The sequence below is a fragment of the Vanacampus margaritifer genome, chromosome 1 (assembly GCF_051991255.1).
Source record: "Vanacampus margaritifer isolate UIUO_Vmar chromosome 1, RoL_Vmar_1.0, whole genome shotgun sequence".
In the NCBI taxonomy this organism is placed as follows: Eukaryota; Metazoa; Chordata; class Actinopteri; order Syngnathiformes; family Syngnathidae; genus Vanacampus; species Vanacampus margaritifer.
Window position 1 is genome coordinate 57,278,102 of NC_135432.1, and position 22,861 is coordinate 57,300,962.

Below are 22,861 nucleotides of genomic sequence, written 5' to 3' on the forward strand. Positions count from 1 at the left end.
TCTTTTAAGAGGGTGACTATATTTGACACAATTGATTTTGGCATTTTGGTGTGGCCTTTGACAATCGTTCAAGTTTCTCATGTGGCCCCTTCGAAAAAATTAATTGCCCTGACTTGCAGTCTGACTCACAGTCATTTTTGCACCTCGGACCAATTTCAGTGAAGTTATTGATTTTTTTCGACTGGAGCTAGCTCTGACTGCAGTCACACTGAACATATATAGTGTGACAATAAATGTGTCTACCAGACCCAAAACCTCTAAAGTGTTGCATTTGAGCGTTAAACCTTTAAAGATCTTGCTTTTTTAAAATTGTTTTACTATACAGCACAGGCAAGAAAAATGATTCAATGGAGCTTCTCAGGTATCAAATATTGTTCCCTTCCTCCAAATTCCTGTCCCGAGGACATTTTTTTGTGTGATTTACTTCAGACACTTGGAGCCTGTTTGAGCCCATGAGTGCATTTGGTCACACTCAATAGCATCTAAAGTCTCTCTCAGGGGTCTTACATGGACTTGTAAATTGAAAAATGCCAGGGTAATGATGGTGGAGTGGACACCGCCCTCTGGGCAGGCTCGTTTCATTTGACACCTAATCCTGATGTGTTTTTGTCTCGCTTTAATGCTGTTAGAGGATTACGTAAACTGGGGGAAATCAGGAGACTGCCTGCTCTCTACTTTTTTAAATAGTGACAGACAGACAGAAGGTCATTATGTTTCACTGTTCCTGAATGATGAACGCATGACTTCATAATGCACACTGTCTCATTGACTTTATCCTGAAAAGTAGTTGACCATTCATCATCACTCAGTTTCGACCTCATCATGTTGCTCGATCCAGACTGTTTTTCCTGTCCAGCACTTCCTTAGTTTTGGACCTGTGAGGGAATTCCAAGAATGTTTGGCTTTTCCCTTTTTAAAATGTTTTATTTACACAAATCATGAATGAGATTTTTTTTTTTTTTTTACTATGGCAGATAGTTTGCATTTTTTTTTCTTTATTAGGATGTTTTTGGAACCAGTAAAAAAAAAAAAAAAGACAAATGACGCTTCATCCTTAAATTTGCTTTTTAAAAGTAGTAAAAGTGCCACATTGTTGTCTAATTGTGTTGAAAAAGATGACAAGAAAAAAATGTGTTAACTGCGACTATAATTTCTCTAAGAAGGTTTCACTTACTTTATTTAGTTACTAAATATATATATGAACACGTTGTCATTTAACATTGAGCCCATCTTAACCACATTTAGTAAATGAGAGGTTTTAAATTTGATTGAAAAGGCCAAATTCTTCAATTTGGCTTCCTTGTCACAAATCTCAACCAGCACTGCAATACGACAATTTATCTAGAGAACCCGTGTGTGTTGGTCTTTTGGGGAGGTCCTATAGTGTAGTGGTGATCATCACATCTGCTTTACATGTCCCGGGTTTGCTCCGCAGTCGAACCAAACTGCTCTAATGACATGACTCAAGTGGATGCCAGGCAATCAGGAGATTGTTGATTTGACTCCTGCCTTCTCTTTTCGACCATTCAAACGACTAACCTCAGGGAATATATTGACCCTGGTGCCTTTTTTTTTTCCCCCAAAAGGGAATATTTTCACCTTCTAATCCAAGTTGCTGTCGTTTTTTTTTTTGTAATGTACACCACACTGCAAGTTGGTCCTTGAGGTCACTTCGAATGTCCCCAGGTGACACAACGGGCTCATGTTGCCCGTCTACACAAAAGCTCCCTTGTTAGCGAGTCCCCCGACTCCTCGGTTACATATTGGCTTCCTCCCGCTCCGAATAAGTCGAATAAGCCTTAATGAGATATTAGTACCGATTATTAGGATGATTTTGCCTCCCTGCCGCTCAGAATTTCCCGAATCCCTCCCATGACGGTTTGTGCCAAACATACTGAAACGGTTAAGCGCACTGGCTCTTAAGGCAACCACAGGGGTGAATTATGATCTGGTCCAAAGAGCAGTTGTGGGTCTTTGAAGTGCCGCTGCCAGGATCCAGCAGGTATGCTGCATCAGCATTCTTAACAGTGACTGCTTCTTGAGAACACACCGTCAGCTGGCTGGGAAACAACACCGCTTGTCCCGTTACAAGCGCTGTAAACGTTTCCGGCAAGTCTTTTTCACCTGGCACGTTCATGTTGACCTCTTTTGAAATGGTTCAGTACGTAGTATACCTTTTTAAATCACTGGGACGACCACATCAAGCTATGATACCATAAATGTTGTCCAATGTTTCTAACTTAACTTTGAAAATATTAGTATTTTTTTTGCATGTAACAATTATGGTTATATTAAATCAACAGTGGTTTGTAGCTAGTCGTCCCCTTGTGTAATGTTAACACATTTGGGCGTCTCTGGTGGTGTTCGCACCCTCGCCACAGAAACAGACATCTAAACTATTGTCTCTTGTGTGCATGCGGTATTTTTAGTTCGCCTCAGTGCTTTGTCGCACTGTTGTTTGACTTGGTTGAATATTGTCGGGACATTCCAGAGAATTTTATATCAGCCAGTTTGCTGAACTAACAAACCAGCCTAATAAAAAGACTCTGTCTGCCATCAAAGAAGTTCAACATTTTCACCAAAAGTTCCACAAAATTGGCTTGATGTCTCTCCGCCTTTGAATTTAAAAGATGTTTTTATTCGCGACTGATTGGAGCCAGATGTTGTAATGGGAGGGCGGGTGGTTTCATGCTATTCAGCATGCCGTGTTACTACACGCACGTAGCGCCACACTTAATGATTGTTGTCGATATTAGTTTTGTCTTTTTAAATGAGTAAAAGATGCACTTTCTCAAGCTCGTGAGGGGGCTGGCCAGGCGGAACTTTTGAGATGTTGTGGCACAACGTCATCCCCACACGGTCCATTTTCCCCACATTCACACCGAGTTAGATTGATGCCGCACATGTGCTCAACTTACACTGCTGTATTGTTTGACCAGAAGTCATATCAGCGTACTAAAGCCTAGTGAGCACAGCAGGGAGTCAGACAGGAAGTCTTGGATATTTTGCAAGAGCTTGTTCTCTTACCCTGCTTTTTTTTCTTAATCCCTGCTTTGGCAACAATAAAGCTAAAATTAGTAGTTGACGTGACAAACTGTCCGCCCATAGACTAGTAAAATAGTGGCACTGCAGCTCCCTGTGGTCCAATCCAATGTAACTCATTAAAAGAAATGACTGCTGTAAACAAAGAACGGGCTCTTGTTCTGTCTGCTGCCCTCTGACCTTGAAATGTTCGCACACAAGCTTTTGTTTCCAGGAGTGAAAAAAAAATGGAATTGACCTCCACAGCACTTGTTGTTGTAATGGGGGGGTGGGGGGTTGTTTTGTTTTCTTTTGGCAACACAAGGGCAGGAATATGTTTCACTTAGCAACACAAGATTACTATCACGCATTGTTATTCGAAAACTAATTGAACTACTGTACTTGAATTTATTTTCTAGATATACTGTGGCTATTGTGAAAGTCTAGGCCAGTGGAAAAATGAATTCGGGGGAATTCTCAAGAACTTTTTTTTTCCTCAACAAGACCCCTTTGGGATCTAATTTCCTCAACTGGGCTAGTTTCACTCTCTTTTTTTTTTGTCTAATCTCTCCTCACTGCTCCCGATAGTGCTCTTTCGGGCCTTATTTTTAGCTGGGGCCAGCCCAAAGTAGTGCAGCACACCATACACACGGGCTATTTGTCTGTGATGGATTAGGCGTTTCAAAAGCGTTTATTGTCATATAGAAACAGAATCACAATACAAGCACAGTACCGGGGCAGTCTATTCAGAGACCTCAGCTTGATTCCGATTTCAGAATGTCTTGGGTTCAATCCCCAATGGAACTAAACTCTTTCAATGCCTTGTATGAGGTGGTTACAATTGAAAAAGCTATTTGCACACACGCACATACACATACTCACCCACATCCAAAATAAAAAATAGATATAATAAATAAAAAAATTAATTCAAAAAAGAGAGCAATGATGATGACATGTCAAAACGGTAAAATTACCGAATGAACAATACTGAGCTCTCCAGAGAAAAAAAAGAAGACGAAGAAAAAAAGCAATTTGCTCTTTTGATTTGAACAAACCTCCAGCAGGTCCTCATGTCCATTATTGTGACTTTCCCCACTGTGATATTGTAAAACATTTTTTTTAATCCCACTTCCTACATTTGGAGTATACGGCAGAGCATTACTGGTTAGTCAAAGACAGCCTCACTCTAGAGACAAAAGTAGTGTGACACTTGGCCATTTCATTTTTAGGAACTAAGAGTGCTAGAAAAGGGCTTTGATTTCAGGTTTGCCAAACTTTGGGAACATACAATTATTCAAAATCTGTAAACCAATAATTACATATTTTGTATTAAGGTCGTGGTGCATTCTACATCATCTGTCTATTTTTATTTTAAAATATTACATTTAATTACTTTGTCATCAATGGAGCACTTTATTCCTTTCCCTCCCTTCTGTTCAAAAAGACAATGTTGAATGTCCTCCTTTTTTGAGTTGATGTCATCATGCATCCACATATCATGCCTCTAGCGGGCTCCTCAGATGAGGTCAAATGAAATGCAGAAATTTCCTTAAATTAGTTCCATTGCTCCTGGAATCTTTGGGTCATAAGGGAGCAATTGATTCAATATAAGTATGTCTGAGGATGAGGCCGGTCTCCATTCTCCAACAGTGGTTAAAAAAAAAAAAGAGAAAAGAACAGCTTAGGTCTAATAACAGATAATCCAGTTACAAACTCGTGGCACTCGTCAAATGGTTTTCTTTCCACGTTGTGGCTTTGTGATGTGAATGGAACGTGAAGTTCTGGGAGTACTGAAGCAAAGGTTTGGGTTTGCTCTACGGCTGCCACAAGCTTTGCCCTCAACTTTGCCTCTGATTTGCACACTTAAGTCCAATGTCTCTGACCGCATGTTAGAAGCTGCTAGATGTGTCTCTAGATATATATAATAAAAGTTTAGCACAGGGCAAGAGAATCCTCTTAACTCGTTCACTCTCAGCCATTTTTACTGAAGTAACCCCCTTCGCTCCCAGCTGTTTTATTGGATTTTGTGTTGTATGAGTTATTTTGATGTTCTATTGCTATAAAAACATGGAACCTACCAAAAGAAAGATTAGAGTGTCTTCTTTCATCAGGTGGGAAAAAAAAGTATGTTTGTATCTTTTTTCCGTTTTGCAGCAATTAGCATTCAGAATATAGCTAAGCTAGTGAAAACACTGGGGAAAAAAGAGCTTGTTGCAACATGGCCCTGGTTGATCTCTTATACTCTGCTGGCCGTTTTTTGTAATGACTACCGTTGCTTTAAGCAACCTCTTCAGGTCAGAGTCTAAATACACTTTTTGGGAGTAAATGAGTTAATTCCTCACCCATGCCTTTTTTTAAATACAAGTTCAATTTATAATGCGAGCAAGTAAAGGTTAGTTAGGCCCTACTATTTTCATACAGCATTCTTTTAAACACAAAGTCACTGAAAATGTCTTGCTTCTCTACTAATTCTTCTCAATCTTATATCTTTTGCTTTCTTAAGTCACGGGCAGATGAATGACGGAGAGGCTTTCGGGGTCATACAGAGTCACAGCGACTTCAGTTCCGCAATGGTGGCCAATCCTGAGCGGAGCTTTAATCCTGTGAGAGGGAACCCACAGCATCAGTTAGCTGCCCAGCAACTGCAACCCCAAAGAGGTCACCCGCGGCGATTCTTGGACCAGAACCATTATGTACACCAGGTAAATGCATTGGCTGTTGTGAATAGTGAAAAACGGTGTAATTGGTGCACCATCATCACATTTCTCTGAAAAATTCTGTAAATGGCTTACAGACCATTTGGTTGTAAAAAAAGTGACTCGGGGTCCTCCACTACTGTGCACACTCGATATCATACACTAGTCAAAAGGGACCATAGGAAGCTTCACCAGGCCACTAGATTGGGTGCTCTTGAACACAGGGATTTTGTGTGCAATATTTTAGACACATTTTTATTCCCAGGTTGGGATAGTGGGATTTTAACCATCAGTTATTGATGCTCCTTTTAATGCTGAAATCTAAATGTGTTCATATTAGGACTCAATTCACTAAAAAGAAAAAGCTCAGCACGAATGAAATCCCACTGACTTGTCTGTGAACTGCTGAGTTATGACTGCCTCATGTTAAAAACAAAAAAAAAACATTACCTTACCTAAGCACTGTGCTGTCCAAAAAGCGCCCACATGAAGTGGAAGCTTTCATGTTAGCATTTCCAAAGCTATTCAGAGAATCTCCCTCCAAACCACTTGGTCTTACAGTGGGAACATCCCGCCTCATAGAAGCTCATTCCTGGAGAGCCAAGCATGACTCCTCACTCAAAACGACATTGTTTGGCCGTGTTACGTAGCCAGGCTTGTATTTGAAGTAATCAAGGAATGCTACTCATGAGTGCTTGAGATGTTATTTATAAGCGTTTATACATAGACTGTCACCATAAAAACATTTAAGTCATTTTCATACATCTGCTTGCCTGACTTTGACGTAACGGACACTTTCTAAAGATGAGACATTTTACTTATTGGGGGGGGGGAACACGTCCTCACCGCCATGTTTCTGCACAGTGGCTCTGAAAGATGATCCCAAGAAGGAGCGTATTTATTCATTTTCCAGTGGATTTTGTGGAGTCAACACAAGGATGGAGAGAAGTGGAGACAGGAGGGTGCCATGGGACAGCTTACAGTGTGGAATGACTGGAAGCAAGCACTTTTTTCCAAGCTGTTCTCAGTAATGCCGTTTCTCCCACCTCATTGTTTTTTCATCTTCATAGCTGAGTCTTAATTCATGCAATTTTGGTGACGTTTGTCTTGGCTTTCTCCAGCAGCTCCATGAAGGGCTTTTTAATGTGATCTCTCCAGTGGATTACTTTTTTTTTTTTTTTTTTTTTTTTAAGGAATGCCTCATCATTCTCCAAACTAAATGGCCTGAGGAATATCCCACGAAATCATTACAATGGCTCTATGCTCTATGAATGAAGAGCCGGAGAGAATCTGGTTACGAAAGTTTCATCACCGTATTTGATAACCCTCCCTCAAATCTTTGCTTTTGTTTCCTGTTCATTCCGCCCACCTGCGTCTTCCCTGACAGTCTGTCCTGACAACTTATTCACTGCCTGTTAAATCTATTATTTATTTAAAAAAAAAATGGGGGGGGGGGCTGTCCAGTAATATTGTGCAAGACAATCCCATCAACTGCATGACTTCATTCAAAAAAATTTTCAGTGTGTTTTTTAAAATTTGGCTTTTGGCTACTTATGCACACCTTCCTGGCTCTCCCATTGGAAGAGTGAGTGTCCATATATGTAGAGTTTCCGGGGAGGGGGTACTAGTCAAGGGGGGCTGTTGCGACTCTCTACTCAACGTTTCACTTATTGGGTGCAGACTGTGCGGCTCCTCCGTGGGCTTGGCCTGAGGCCACCTGGCAGTCAAACAAAGGTGCCCTTCCTGGCCTTGCTCGAGATGAAATGCTGCCATAGGCCATGCAACCTGGAAACTCCGATTCTCATTTATCAGCACACAAATTACATCAGATTATCTCAATCCCAGTTGCGGCCCTTTGAACGTCCTTGTGTACTGTGAAGCTGGAAGACCATCAACATCTTGGATAACTATATGAAGCTGTAGCAAAAAATAGCACATAAAGAAGATTAAGAAGGAATTTATGCAACATGTCTACCAGCGCTGTAAGGATGGATTGAAGTACAGCCCTAAAATATTACGTCAGAAAACTGTTTTTTCCTCTTCCACCCAAGTCTTTGAAGTAAGCAAACGAATAATGTGGAGAATTTGCTTTTTAGTGCAGCCAATTGCAATAAAAAAAAAAAAGATAATCTTGTTCTCTTTCAATATGGCATGCCATTTTGAACTGTAACATCAGTAGCATCATTCATTATAATGAGCTTACTAAAAGAAAATTCACTCCACCCATGGTTGACTCCCTGAACATCTAGTGTAGTTTTTCTCTGCAGTAGTTGGACGACCCGTACACAGGGCAGGACACTTTCTTGGAAATAGTTGTGAGTAAATCAGAATTTGGCTTTCAACTATTGCCCAGGGTCTCCAGCTTTTAATATGGACTGAGAGAAGTCTGTTAAAATGGCCCCACGGTCCCTCCCTAAGTCAGTGGTTCTTAACCTGGGTTTGGTGAGCCAGTCTCAAGGGTTTGGCAGAGGTCAATTCTGGGGCCCTTTTATTTTGAGTGTAGCAAAATGCAAAACACGTCTAACGATACTGTTCCACCAGTCTCTTTGGTGTATGGAATGCACTTTACAAAATGGCTGCCAATTTCCACACATAGCACAGTACAGAAAAGCTGCAGGGAAATTGATGTGTTTAATAGTCGACGAGTGGCTGTTGTGATTTCTTTATTTTTTTATTGTGATTTCTTTATTTTTGTAATCGCTTCATACTAACTTCGCCAAACAAAAAAAGAAAGTGGTCGGATAAATATATGCAATATGAGTTCCCGTATATACGGTATTAGAACGTGTGGCGTTCTACAGGGTTCAATTCTGGGGCCCTTTTATTTTGAGTGTAGCAAAATGCAAAACACATCTAACGATACTGTTCCACCAGTCTCTTTGGTATATGGAATGCACTTTACAAAATGGCTGCCAATTTCCACACATAGCACAGTACAGAAAAGCTGCAGGGAAATTGATGTGTTTAATAGTCGATGAGTGGCTGTTGTGATTTCGTAATTTTTTATTGTGATTTCGTAATTTTTGTAATCGCTTCATGCTAACTTCGCCAAACAAAAAAAGAAAGTGGTCGGATAAATATATGCAATATGAGCTCCCGTATATACGGTATTAGAACGTGTGGCGTTCTACAGGGTTCAATTCTGGGGCCCTTTTATTTTGAGTGTAGCAAAATACGTCTATTTGACACGGTTGGTGATACTGTTCCACCAGTCTCTTTGGTATATGGAATGCACTTTACAAAATGGCTGCCAATTTCCACACATAGCACAGTACAGAAAAGCTGCAGGGAAATTGATGTGTTTAATAGTCGACGAGTGACTGTTGTGATTTCTTAATTTTTTATTGTGATTTCTTTATTTTTGTAATCGCTTCATGCTAACTTTGCCAAACAAAAAAAGAAAGTGGTCGGATAAATATATGCAATATGAGTTCCCGTATATACGGTATTAGAACGTGTGGCGTTCTACAGGGTTCAATTCTGGGTCCTCTGCATTTTGAGTGTCGCAAAAGTCAAAACACGTCTATGTGACACGATTGTTGATTCTGTTCCACCCCAGAACTCTTAGGTATATGTAATGCACTTTACAAAATGGCTGCCAATTTCCACACTGCAGTTTTAAGTGCATAGGTTAGCTGGGATACTCCCTTCCTGTGCAGCATAATTGATAAACAAAATGGATGACAAGTGTCTAATTTAAACTTCTTGTCTCATAGGATCAACATTCAGACGAAACAAGCGCTCCCCACGCTAAGATTCCCTCAAAGTCTTCCAGCTTTCCAGGATCACTACATCACAGTCACATCCGGATCCGTGATAGTCCCGTTCTATGCCCGAAGCCACCCAGCGAGGCCCGAGAGGGCCCGATCAGGAGACCATCAACGGCACGCCTCGTCAAGTAAGCGCCGCCTATTCAACCGATTCTTGATGTTGCTTCTGGCGCGAGCATGTACGGCGCCGTGGAGTTCAAGAGGACAAGGCTAATTCTAATGAGAGTTCCAACATGTGTGCTGGAACTCCACGTCTTTTGGCTGCAGGGTGGATCTGCCTCTTTGGTAAACAACATCCACACAGGCCCGATTTCTGCCTGAACCGTAAAACACAACGTGGTTCAGTGGAAGGGCCCGGGCTCGGAGCGCCATTTAAATCCTGTTTGGTTTGGAGATAAGCGGAAGAGCATAGAAAGGGAAAATTAAAGGAAAAGAGTGAAACGGTGCTTAACGACGAGTTCCCTCCCACTCACTTTATTACTGCCGAATCGGGCCAAATTACACAACAAAGACAAACCCCTGTGATCAGAGACTACTATTATTTTATTGCTTTCCGCAGGTGCGAGGGCTTTGATCACACTCAACAAGTCTGTCCGTGAGGTTTCAGCTGCGCTCACTCTACAGTTACAGTATATTTTCTTCATGTTTACATTCTGCCTGGATGTTAGCAGACTTGCCGAAAGCCTGACAGGAGAGTGTTAATATTGCGGAGACTGACCCGGAAGTTTGCCAACGTATTTCATTCATACACCTTGCTCGGGCCGCACAAGGCTGCCTTAGGGCTGGTGAGCTAATAGTTAAACGGGCACGGGTGCAGCCAAGGGTTTGTAGTGAAGGTTAGTGCAGCCGGTTAGGTGCCGTGTTTGCTCCTGTATGTGTGTGTGTGTGTCTTCCTGGCAGTTGCCGTGTTTACCCATTGCATGTGGAATTCCAGAGCAACTTTCCCCTCCCCAAAGACGACCCCCCCACCCCACCCCCCTCTTCCCCAACACTCTCCTCCGTCCTGCATTTTTGTGGTCGACCAGTGTGACAGGGGAGAGTGTGGGAAAAACGGAAGCTTCAGGACCAAAAAGCACTGATGGAAACAATGAAATGAAAGAAGAAAGAGAATGGAAAGGAGTGACAGAAAATTCAACTCTGTCCAGGGGAATGGAGATGATTGTTTGCAGAGAATGGTGGGATAATAAGTTGCTTCCCTTCTATCGCTCATTTTAGGGGCAACCCTATCCTTGTGTTATCTGATATTCATCCCGGTGTATGCCTAAGCCTGTCTGGCTTACAATAGAATCACTGTGCTTGGTTTATTCATACAGTTGAAGGTTATCTACCTTCCTCTCACCGGCTGCTGAACTGCACACGGCACCGCGCGGTACAAACGTGCCAGTGATCGGCGTGACACTGGCCCGTTTCATCTGTTTATCGGAGGAATGTTTCAGTTGTGGGATTGTTTCACAAAGGTGCAGTCATTTGTGGGCGATAGGCAAAATAAATGGAGAATGAGCGCAATCCATTATAACAATGTGTTTGACATGGAACAGGATGAGAGGAATAGTGATAGATTTATGGGGGGTTTTCAAGGTTGACACCGATTATTAGCGGTTAAGAAGACTGATGGCCGATATTTCAAGCCGATATTCATTTGCAGTAAAAGAGAAAATATTAGCGTCAAAATTTGAATAAATACTTTTTCACCTATAAAGAATTGACAGCTTTGTTTAAAATTTAATAACAAAAATTTGCAGGGAGCTTCCAGGATCATCAACATGTTTTAAGCTAAATTAAAAACGAAGCAAGTAAATAGTTCTCTAAAGTTTTCTACTGTAAAAATGTTTTTTTTTTTAAAGATAAAAAGTGTAGGGAGTTTCCAGTGTCAGCATTTTTTTTTTTATTAAGTAGAAATTTAAATAAATCCATAAATATGTATCTCACTGTAGCTAGTTTTCATCAAGGTTTGTCAATTTTTTTTAAAAGATTTTCCCAGACAGTGAAAAATGGTCTGAATATGTTCGAAATATCTTTGCAACAAGTAAAAACTGTCTGCGAACATCTTACAAATCCTGATGAAAACCCTAAATTTGCTACGTTCGCAAGCAATCACCGCTCAGTGAGATACCAGCCTTATCGGCTTTCAGATTCGTTAAAAGCCCGATGCCGATAATCGGTCTATCCCTAAAGGAATTGAACACAAGCTGTCAAGCAGCTGAAAAAATCCCCTCACTTTCCTTTTACTACCACAAAGTTTTAATTCAAAATGATCCTGCACCAAACTTGGCTCTTTTCCTGTTTACTTACTCATTTAACACAGCCCATTTATGCAGGAAACTAGATAGGCTTGAATTAATTGCCCTCTTTACTGGTTGTAGACAAATCTAACATTATTCCATTGCGTCAGAATGTCGCAACTCATCTGCTCCTTCAACATCTCGAGGATCGACCCAATGAGTCATGGTTCTAACTCTCATGATTTGTAAGGCTCATTTTTTTTTTTTTACGCCGGATGCCCTCGCTGATGCAATACGCCCATTTATCCGGGCTGTAGATATCCAGTGGCTGAGTGTCGGGGTAGGGAACCGCAAACCGCATCGCCAATTCAGATGTAGTGACAATTAAGCATCAAAACGCCATCAAGTCCAGCCTGATCTGAGTCGAGATGACTTTTGTAGCCGACTTTCCGTCTCAGCCAACATGTGGCACACGCGTGTGCGGCAGACAAGTTGGCATTACATGGGGGTGTAGCGGCTTTCTCTGGCCTATCAACATACCACAGCTGGCAACCAAGAGGCGTTGCAGCGAGGTCTTTCGGCGGGATGACTTCAGTGAAGGATTTGAAAGCGGCAATTTGTAACCCAAATAAATGGGGCCTGTTTGGTATTTTGTTTGCAGGCTTTGGCGAGTCGCAGCTGTAGCTACGGAAACGGCTGGCTGTCGTGTGGCATTACTAATAGGGTGACAATTACAGGAGCGCCATTAATGTCAGCCTCGCTGCCGCTTTCGCTCCCTATTAATCAGCCACGACGGTAGTTATTTGCACAGGGTACTATATACACGCCGGAGCTGCCAAAAGCTTGTTTATGGTTAACTCTTTGACTGCCAAAAACGTTAAATAACGTTTAGTAAAATCCTAGGGAGGGAGTGCCAAAGACGTTTGTTTCAAAACAGAGGTGAAATTAACCATTTTCTATTGTTGATTACTGAAAAACGGAATAAGGTAGAAACAAACTTTTTTTTTTCCTTATCGTTGGTAGTCTGTGTGTTTCCATAGTCCAAACACATAATTTTCCGTGGACCTTGAAAGATCAGTCAAAATGCTTAAATCGGCTGGCGCCCACGGACTCCCTTTTCTGAAAACGTCTGGCAGTCAAAGAGTTAAACTCAATCCCTTTTGGTTAGTCTGAATAACATTACGAAAAGTTACCTGTGCGCACAACAAAGGTGAAGCCACATGCACTGTTTATGGCTGTCTCAAAGTGACAGAATGAGAGATTGTTGACAAAGAAATTGATGTGAAAACCTTGAGGTCAAGCCCCCCCCCCCCCCCCTTCTCCATATGAAAGGAGTTTCTTCCTGTCAAAGTATGCCACGCTTAAAGTGGGCCAATTCTATTTGTGGTTGTGTAATGGTATGAAAGAACAACTGTGCAGCCCCTTACAAGGAGGCAGTGTGTACCCTCATTACCTGCTTAATGCTCTTTTGGCAGGCGTCTGCTGTGGGGTGAGAGGTTAATACCAGCTAAGCTTTATTTATTGTCCCCCAGCTCCACCCCAAACAAAAAATACTTAACAGGCTGAATGTATACAGTTACAGACATGCCTGCTCCTGCTCCACGCCTCGCCGGCTTTTACGATGATTTACTGCTTTTGATATTTGATTTTGTGAGGGAGAGAAGAAAAAAAAAGCCCTTGTAATGTGTCATGCCCGCAATCTGGAGGAATCTTTTGGTGAAACACTTTGATATAAATGTAGCGTGTAAAAGCCCACATATTCACTATTCACACTGTAAAACAGATGCCTGTGTGTGTATTTGCCACTTCATTAGTACTCGCATACGGGCTTGTGACCAAGTACCACTATAGTACTTTTGATACATAAAATTACCCCCCAAAAAAACAACAGGCAATTTTAAAGAAAGACCTATGCATCCCAACCGAGGTTATTTTATTTAACGACAACTAACAAAATAACTAAAAATCTTAAGAAAATAAAAAAAATCTTAATAAAATAAAAACGAAGCTGCTTTAAAAAAACTGCATTTTTCATTTACAAAACTAACTAAAAGTATAACAAAAATATCCTTTGTTTGATGTCTTTGGTAATTAATTTATTACATGAGCCTTTGGGGTTGATTTTAAGTATATTTATTTCAATATTAACCGGACTAAGGACATTTGTAATTGTGTCACACAGAAGTGAACGAAGAAGAAAAATAAATAATAATAAAAAAAGTGACATCATCTAGCAGCAACCAATAGAAAAGCACCTTCAGATGACATCGCTCCTAGGTTACAATTTTGACTTTTAGTACCAATGGCTCATCTTGCCGGCTTTTTCATTTAACTCAGCCGAAATGCAACGCTAAGTAAGAAATACGTTACTTTTTTTCATGTTACCATGGTGTTTATTAAATATTGCGCACAAGTAATACGCTTTAAAAAAAATGTATGTTGTAACTAACTAAACTAAAACTGAGCATTTTTAAATAACTAAAACTAATAAAAACCAACAGAACCGCCCTGAAAACTAATAAAAACTTAAAAAAAAAAATATATATATTTTTAACCTGATCCCAACCAACATAGCATTTTTCCTTCAAATTGCATGATATTAATGGCAGTTTTCTATTCTATTCTAATTAAACCAGTGCAACTCCACACATATGCCATCATTAGGAATGGAATTTGTATGCCTCACTGTGCAAATAGAACTTTAGATTTGCTGACTCAATCACCAGACATTACTTAGTCATAAATTATGTTAAGAAAGCAGCATTGAAGTATTTGTCTCCTCATTCAAATTCTTATCTGCCCTTTGATATAGGCAGACGTCCGCTCAGATGTCGGCCAATGGAAGCGTGACCGGCGGGCAGCATTTGGTCTACGAGGCCTTCTGTGCGAAAACAGGTGGGTTTTATGCTGCGGTTCTGCATTGAAAGTTGTGGTGCCGCTGTGAGTGATCAGAGCCAGGACACGGAGGACGATAAGCAACGCAGGATATTTTTACCTCCGTGTTGCTCTCCCGGTGCTGTGTAAAAGCCGTTAGATAGATTAGAATAACTTAGGCAGAGGTGATGTCATCGTTGAAGGATGAATAAAAGAGGCTGAACAATGATGGCATCTTGAAACAGAGAGGACATTCCCATCTGTTGGACAATTCTCCCCAGTTCCACTTACTCTCCGTTTGCCAGAAGCTTGTTCACTTGCACCGAGAGATTCAAAAATCCAGCTCTGGGTTTATTGCGGCTAATGTGCTGCTGCACTTGTGGGTTTGTGCGCTCACGTGTGTCCCGTCATTTTTCAGGACCTGAGCCGCTGTTTCCATCACGAGCCGGCGGCCTGGTGAAGTGTTGAGGGTATTGCAGCACCGGTGATATTAAGCAGTTTTCACCGACGCACCGCACATCTGTTTGTCTGATCACGGGCCTTTTTTTCCATCGCGGCGTTAGCATTAGCAAATCATGCCATTCATCACTTCATTTGAGTGTCACAGTCAAGCCCAAGCACAGATCAGCCCGCGTTCGTCCAAACTGAGCTGTCGGAAAAATAACGCTAGCAGTGCAACCTCCCCGCAAAATAAAAAACGTGTGCGTTTGGGACCAGAACATTTCTCTTCATTGTCCTCCTTAAAATATCGGAAGGCTGGCTTAAATTAACAAACATCTTATAAAGTCATCAATTACTGTAACTGGATCCGTTGGGAGCAGCTTCTGCATTTCGCAATGCATTTTTTCCGTTATGAGGGGCACAGAGGTCTGGGGGAGATATTGCACTATAAACTTAAAAAAAAGACAGCCAAAAACCTTGACCTTTAAACCAGCACTTTATTGAGCAGTGATACTCACCATTTTTTACACTAGAAGAAAATATAGATTTTTAAAAAATCACCGGACTCACAGACTGGAACACGCTGTGTTGCCATTTTTGACATGTTACCTTCTTTTTGAAAACAACATAATTGAGATGAAAGGAGAGTTATAATGTGGGCAATTGCATCTTAGTTGCATAATGTTTATATGTATGTGGCAGAATATAAAAAAAATGTATTGACTGTGTTTTCATATGTTCTAAGTTGCCACTAGGAATGTGCCAATATTACATTCTGACTGAGCACAAAAATATTGCAGAGTCATGGTATTAAAATTGCAGCTCTAAAATGTGATTTAAAAAAAATATTTGGGTAAATTTAAAAATAGATTTTTTCCCCCATTGAACTCAATCGGTTTAATTAAAAATAAAATAAATTAAAATTAAAATTTAAAATAAATGTTTACAATCTTCTTATGTCTAAATTCTTCTTAGTAAGTCAGTGTCCCATCAATGGTAAGCTATTTTTATAACAGAGCCCAGGTCCTCCGTCAATTATTTCACGCTGGCATCTACACATGTACACGTTTTTATAAAAAAAAAATATATAATTAAAAATAAAATAAATTAAAATTAAAATTTAAAATAAATGTTTACAATCTTCTTATGTCTAAATTCTTCTTAGTAAGTCAGTGTCCCATCAATGGTAAGCTATTTTTATAACAGAGCCCAGGTCCTCCGTCAATTATTTCACGCTGGCATCTACACATGTACACGTTTTTATAAAAAAAAAATATATAATTAAAAATAAAATAAATTAAAATTAAAATTTTAAATAAATGTTTACAATCTTCTTATGTCTAAATTCTTCTTAGTAAGTCAGTGTCCCATCAATGGTAAGCTATTTTTATAACAGAGCCCAGGTCCTCCGTCAATTATTTCACGCTGGCATCTACAAATGTACACGTTTTTATAAAAAAAAAAAAGAAAAAGTTTTTTACTTATTTGCTCCCAAAAACGTATATAAACGTCCAAGATCTCCCTTGTGGAAAAAAAAAAACAATTATCGCTCATTAAAATTGTTAAAACTGTTTTCGGCCCATGCCTGGATCTTGGCATTAGGGCGTGGCTCAGTGGTAGAGTGGTTGTCTCCCATTCGTGAGGTTGTGGGTTCAATCCTCATCCCTGTTGACCATGTCGAAGTGTCCTTGAGCAAGACACTGAACCCCGATTTGCTCCCAGTGGACCTGGCAGCGCCCTGTGTGACAGCAGCTGTGTGAAATTCCTTTTCAGAATCAATATTGAAATGAGATTTGTCAATGTGCACATATTAACATTTCATTTTTGATGCAAATTCATCTGCAGTATTTTTCGGACTGGAAAGTCACATCAGTTAAGAAATGCGTCATGAAGAAGAAAAAACTTGCTGCTCCTGGTCCACTTTGCTCACGCTTTGACGATGAAAGCGGAGTGAAACCGAGACCCGGTGTGGTGTTATGGAGGTAGGGGGGCGGGGTGTTATTAGAAGGGCCACATCCTTTGTGGAGCCTGGTTTACCTTTGCAGTGAGATGACTGCGCTGCACTGATTGACTGTGACAGCCACTGCAAATGGAGAGCATTCTCTGTGATCAGCTGTCAGTCGCCATTAATCACACTTTCCCTTTATCGCTCTCTCTTGTAAACTCTCCTAATCTCTTGCTCGCATTGCTCAGACAACGCTCCTTTTGTGCGCCTTCTTTTGCCCGCCTCTCCGGTGTGTCAATTTTTGTGACATGAAAGCAAAGGCGGGCGTTTTTTTTTTTTTGTATTTTTTTTTGTCGAGCCGCGATCAAAGCGTACAAACCCGTGGGGAATATGAGTCGCATGTGTTGGACAGGCCTCTTCTTGGCCCGCGTCTCCGGCTTCTCAAGCCTCTGCAGCCGCTGACTTGAGAGAAGATTTATTGCCTTCTGTCTGAGGAGGAAATGAGTGAGTGTCGGATCGTGTCAGGGCGAGGACTCTTTATCAGAATCAGGCGGACGTAGCATGTTGCCGGCTGCCATCGCCTCATTCAGGTGCAAGCTACTGAAGGACTGACTGAAAGCGGTGAATGGAAGCCATGTTGACGTGACGTGACGTTCAACTAGCCTTATCTTGCATGCATTGCTGGTGCAGGGTGTTGTTGGAATGTAAATTGACATCATTACAGCACAAAAACATTCAATGACTGTATGAGGATAAATGATTTATGAATCATTTTTTTCCAGTCTTTAAAATTGTTCTAGGATGATTTACATGGTTGTGCAGCTTCACACTTGATGTTTACATACTATGAACCTGCTATATTATAGATTTGTTTGTGTATTGTTTTACATGTCGATTGAAGAAATCTTGCTCTATTCTTTAATCACAGAGATAGTTTTTCATCGATTTACAGTATACTTATTGTGATGCCCTCATATGTAGGAAAGGAAGACCCACAGACGCTGATGTACTTTCAGCCATTTACTGAATGCTGACAGAGCAATAAAACACATAACACAACACTGAGTTAGCTGCTGTAGGCCACAGCTCACGCACAGATGCTCACGTAGACTCCACATGGCTTAAGTTGGCTTTGCCACCACTCCAGGCCCTGCCTTTTCAAGGCCTTTAATTTTTTGCAATTTTTTTCTATATTTAAATATACAGTGTATACAATGTGTTTAAAATGTGTTTTAATGACTTTAAATTTGTGTGTAAGAGGTATTTTATTTAATAATTGTATTTATTTTACAACAGTTTTTTATATGACCTTTCTATATCATGAATTTTCCCCTTTTTGTATATGTATCACATGTGATTGAGGGTTCACTGTATTTGTGTATCTATATTAAATTATAGCCAATTTTCAATAGTATATTTACAAAAAATAGGAAGTTCATTAATGAACAAGAATCTTGAAATATCTCAATCCTTGTCAATATATTTTTAACTCATTCACTGCCATTGATGGCTATTGATGTCAAAAATGTATTTGAACTATTTCTATTAGTTTAATTTTTTTCCGCTTTTCTTAACAAGAGTATGAAAACCTAGGGAAAAAAATATTGTACATATAAAACAGATATAAGATGACGTAAAAAAAAAAAAATATATATATATATAAAAAATTAGGAGCGTCAGGCAATTAGATTTTTTAATCGTAATTAATTGCATCACTTCGCGAGTTAACTCACGATTAATCACAAATTTTATATCTGTTCTAAATGTACAATAAAACAAATTCTAGGTTTTCATACTCTTGTGAACATAAGTGGAAAAAAACGTTAAACTAATAGAAATAGCTCAAATGAATATTTGACGTCTATAACCGTCAATGGCAGTGAATGAGTTAATAGGTACGTTTCTTTGTTGACAAATTGACGGAAGACAATGTGTCTACTAGTTTCGCCCCTTGAGGTATTGTACCACTTGCCACTAAACTTCAATGGATAGATGCCAATCAGTTATTTTGTAAGCTAAATATCTTTTGTTATAGGAAACACAAAACGCACCTCATCTAAATCACACTCAACGGCAATTAAGCTGAAGATAATTGATGACTTAATGTCTGCTGTAGGACTTTGCGACCTGCAAAGATGGACTGTAGAAGTGTTATGAGGTGCACAGAAGGACGGGAAAGGGAATGCTTCTCCTTTATCGCTCTTTCGCTGAGCTACAGGAAGCTGCTTCCAGCTGTCATGTCATCGGCCTGGAAGTCAGTTTTCCATCTCAGTCAGGCCTCGCGGCGTAGACGAGCACCAAAATAAACAGACTGCCGCGGAGAGGGAATGAAAGGGAATACTGTTTGGGAGCACAAATGCACACGGCGGCTCAAACTGTACTCGGAATGCCTTTTCTACTGGACGTGTCTGGCAACGTGCCAGGCCATAGGATGAGGCGCCGAGCGGCCAGCACATCTAGAGGAGGCATCTCGCTCGTATCCCGCACTTGCTAAGCTCTCTTTAGTTCAGCGTCATCGTAAAAACTCCACAGGCAGGAGTGCCATGAGGGGGAGAAATGTGATGAGTCGATTCTAAGGGCCCATGACTAACACTGGCCTTAGTAAATACTGACCTTGAAGTTAAATTTGTTCCATGATCACGCTAGTAAATCAATTTAGCATGCCGTCATTTAAAAAAAAAAGTAAATAAATAACAGTGTATGATATAAAATCCGAATAAAACGTGAATAAATAAACTGGCTTTATTTTTGTGTGTCGATTTGTGCCTTTTAAGGGGTGTGGCCTAGTGAATGACATCAAGCACTGGCGTGGAGTTGGTTGGTTAGATTGCCTGTGAGCATCTGGGTGTGAGCTGTGGCCTACAGCAGCTCCTTGTGAATGTTTTTATCATGTATTTGTGTTTTTGACTGTTTTTACCATTTAATACATGCCTGAAAGTGCATCGGTGATTGTGGTTCTCTTGATCTGCATGGGCATCACATTACTTGAATTGCTCCAGTGTATATAAAAAATAAAAATACAGTCAAATTATTTTCAATGTATGGCACTTAAGTGCTTTGGGCCCAAATTGATGTAATTTTTTCACGAACCCTCAAATTCCAGGCTGTCCCCTTGTCTACAGGTGACGTTTTAATAACATTTGACCATTTCTACTACATTAGTGCTTCACGGTATGCAGGATTATGGGTGTCACTCTGATGGGAAATATAGGAACACTTTCTGGGGGCCTCAAGCATTTTAGGGGTCCCTCTAAAGCCCCCAAACACATTCATTCATAATGTAGTTTCAGAATTTCATACTTATCCAACCCTCCCCCCTATATTGCAAACACAAGCCTTTTTTTTTTGCCAGAAGCGCAAAGGTGAAGTCAGAGGTACTGATTATAATCCCCTAGGCAGTATTGTGACCCGTTTTGGGCTTTTTGATGGTTCTGACGAAGCCATTTCAAAATAAAATACTGCTCACAGGTTTTAAATGTGTGTGTGTGTGGCAGGTTTTGCTGTTGAAGCTTTGGTTGTGATTTTCAACCAATCAGAGGACAGAGAAATGCTGATATCATTGAGAGACAGTAATATAATATATACAATACATGCAAATATCCTAAAGTAGGAAATTGCGTGTGGAAGGTGGTGAAAGGCAAAATAAAATAAAAAACACTGAAGTACTGTATGTGGAATAATTTGGAATGATATTGAATGACATGATATGAGCTGAATATGTTGGAATGGAGTGAATTATATAGAATATGTCATAATGTGGAAAAAATGTTTTGGGGGGGGGTTAAAAAAATTGTTGGTACAGTATGTGCATAAGCAGAATGATTTAAATGTCAAAATCTGTTATTTTTAATGCGACAATGGAAATGAACGGTAAATAAGTATTACGGGAAAATACCCTCAATTGAAATGAATGGAGAATTTTTAGATGAAAAATGTTGAATCATGGGAAAACCATGGAAAAAAAAAGAGAAACCCATAAGGCGTGAATTTTTGGAATATGTTGAAATTGGAATGATGTGAATTGGATAAATCATGTGGAAGGAGAAGCGCGTCACATCGTACAGGTACTGGCCAGATTAGCTTGACATGGTAGCATGTGAAGGCTGCAATATGATTGGACAAAAAAAATCCAACATATGCTGCCTTAGCAAAGAGAAAAACTGTTAAATGAAAACAGTTGGTAAAAGTTTAATACAATAACAATTTGCAATTTACAACTTAACAGAATTTCTGAGGGAATTAAGAGAGAAAATTCAATTTTAATTTCTTGTTTCTTTCCCAAGCAGGACTTTCTGTGTACCACAAGCTGCTACAGACCCAAGAGCCCAGATGACACCAAGGTGACCAGAGGCGCGTCCTGCCACCGTGCTGGCCCGACAGGTGTCTCTGCATGTAACCACACACACACACACACACACCCGCCCTGGCACTCTGGTGTATTCTGGGAAAGAACAACAGCGGGAAGTGTGCCAGCTTCCTATTAATTTGTCCGGCATACCGCCGCGTGCCAGGCACGGAATTCCCATCTTTGACGCAGGTTGGGATTTGGTCGTGCGTCCTAATATCAGATGGCCTTTTCCAGCCCTGCGCTCCTTCTCCGCGCCAACAGTTTCCCTCCCCTCATTCTCTCCGCGCTACCGATGCCACGGAAAGATTTCACAGACGGATAGCTTTCAACAGATGCCCCGCTGGCATTTAGTATGCAAGCTATTCACATGAAGCCACCACAGCCATCAACAGGAGTCATCCCGTGAATGGTAAACACGCAGACAAGTTCCTGGCATTAGACACTGACTTTCAGTCCAGGATGAAAACAAACGGTTACCAAATCCACACTGGCCAAAGGACGAGTTTAATTATAGCAACTTTTGCTTGAAGGTGGATGGACCTACTTTAATATGTTAAGTAAATTATTGTTGTTACGTTGTAAGTAGGCCTTGTTGGGCCAATGTTAGAGTACAAAGAAAAACTTGATGAAGTTAATGGTGCACATGTAGTCCAGCATCCTTGTGGATACATAGAGAAGTCACTCAGGGCGTTTTGTTAATGAAAACATTTTGCTGTATAGTTTTGTGGAAGTCAACCCAAAAATGTTCTATGCAGCCTCACTAGTCTAAACACGGTATTTTGATTACTATTGCCTTTGTGGAAAATGAGTTAAGCAGCAAAATCCACTTGTTTTTATTCATCTCAGGGGGCGGCCATTTTGCCACTTGCTGCCAATTAAAAATGACATCAGGGCTCTGGTAACAACCAATCACAGCTCAGCTGTTCTCTGAAGCTGAGCCGTGATTGGTTGTTACATTTTGATGCTTGATTTATGTTCCACATACGCAATATTAATCACGATAATGTGCTTAGACTAGCGGGGGCTCATATAACATATTGTAAAGAAAATCTTTGGCTTGACTTTCCTTTTTAAATGAAATACTTGAATTTCACACACGTTATTCTCAAATGTTGTCGATGGATGTGTTCAGTACAGTATTCGATTTCGGGTTTATCTTGTAACTTTTGCAGTGCATTGTCGTCACGTGAAACATGTTTTTTTTTTTTTTTTAACACCAGCGGCATGCTTTATTACAAGAATCCAAATCCAATGTGTATGTTCTACTACGCTATTGCAGTTTAGTTCACAGACCATCTTTTCAATTACTGACTGTTTACAACACTCATGCATGGAATTGTTAGCTGTTTTTTTGGGAATCCTTGATGCTGTTAGTAGCGACGTGAGACAGTGAAATACATGCCGATCATATCGAAATGTACACTCATCGTACATTAAATAAAGTGGAATCTGATGACCTCTTTCGCTGGTTTCTATCATACCCTTTAAATTAAAGTGCTCTAAAATTTGTCGTCAACAAAAACAACACATTTCTGTTACTACTA

General features: G+C 40.3%; 1 protein-coding gene across 6 annotated transcripts in view; it reads left to right on the top strand.

Annotated features, from left to right (window-relative positions):
* The window catches only part of ttll5 (tubulin tyrosine ligase-like family, member 5), a 52,690-nt gene extending 29,913 nt beyond the window's left edge, over positions 1-22,777 (top strand). For 4 of the 6 annotated variants that reach the window (XM_077556605.1, XM_077556595.1, XM_077556632.1 and 1 more), the window contains exons 28-31: positions 5,525-5,723; positions 9,434-9,615; positions 14,522-14,604; positions 21,253-22,777. In XM_077556605.1, coding sequence (XP_077412731.1) covers positions 5,525-5,723; positions 9,434-9,615; positions 14,522-14,604; positions 21,253-21,302 — 514 coding nt within the window. In that variant the 3' untranslated portion in view covers positions 21,303-22,777. The remainder of the gene's footprint in view (positions 1-5,524; positions 5,724-9,433; positions 9,616-14,521; positions 14,605-21,252) is intronic. The other 2 variants (XM_077556613.1, XM_077556643.1) reach the window with 1 other exon arrangement.
* Positions 22,778-22,861: the final 84 nt, after the last annotated feature.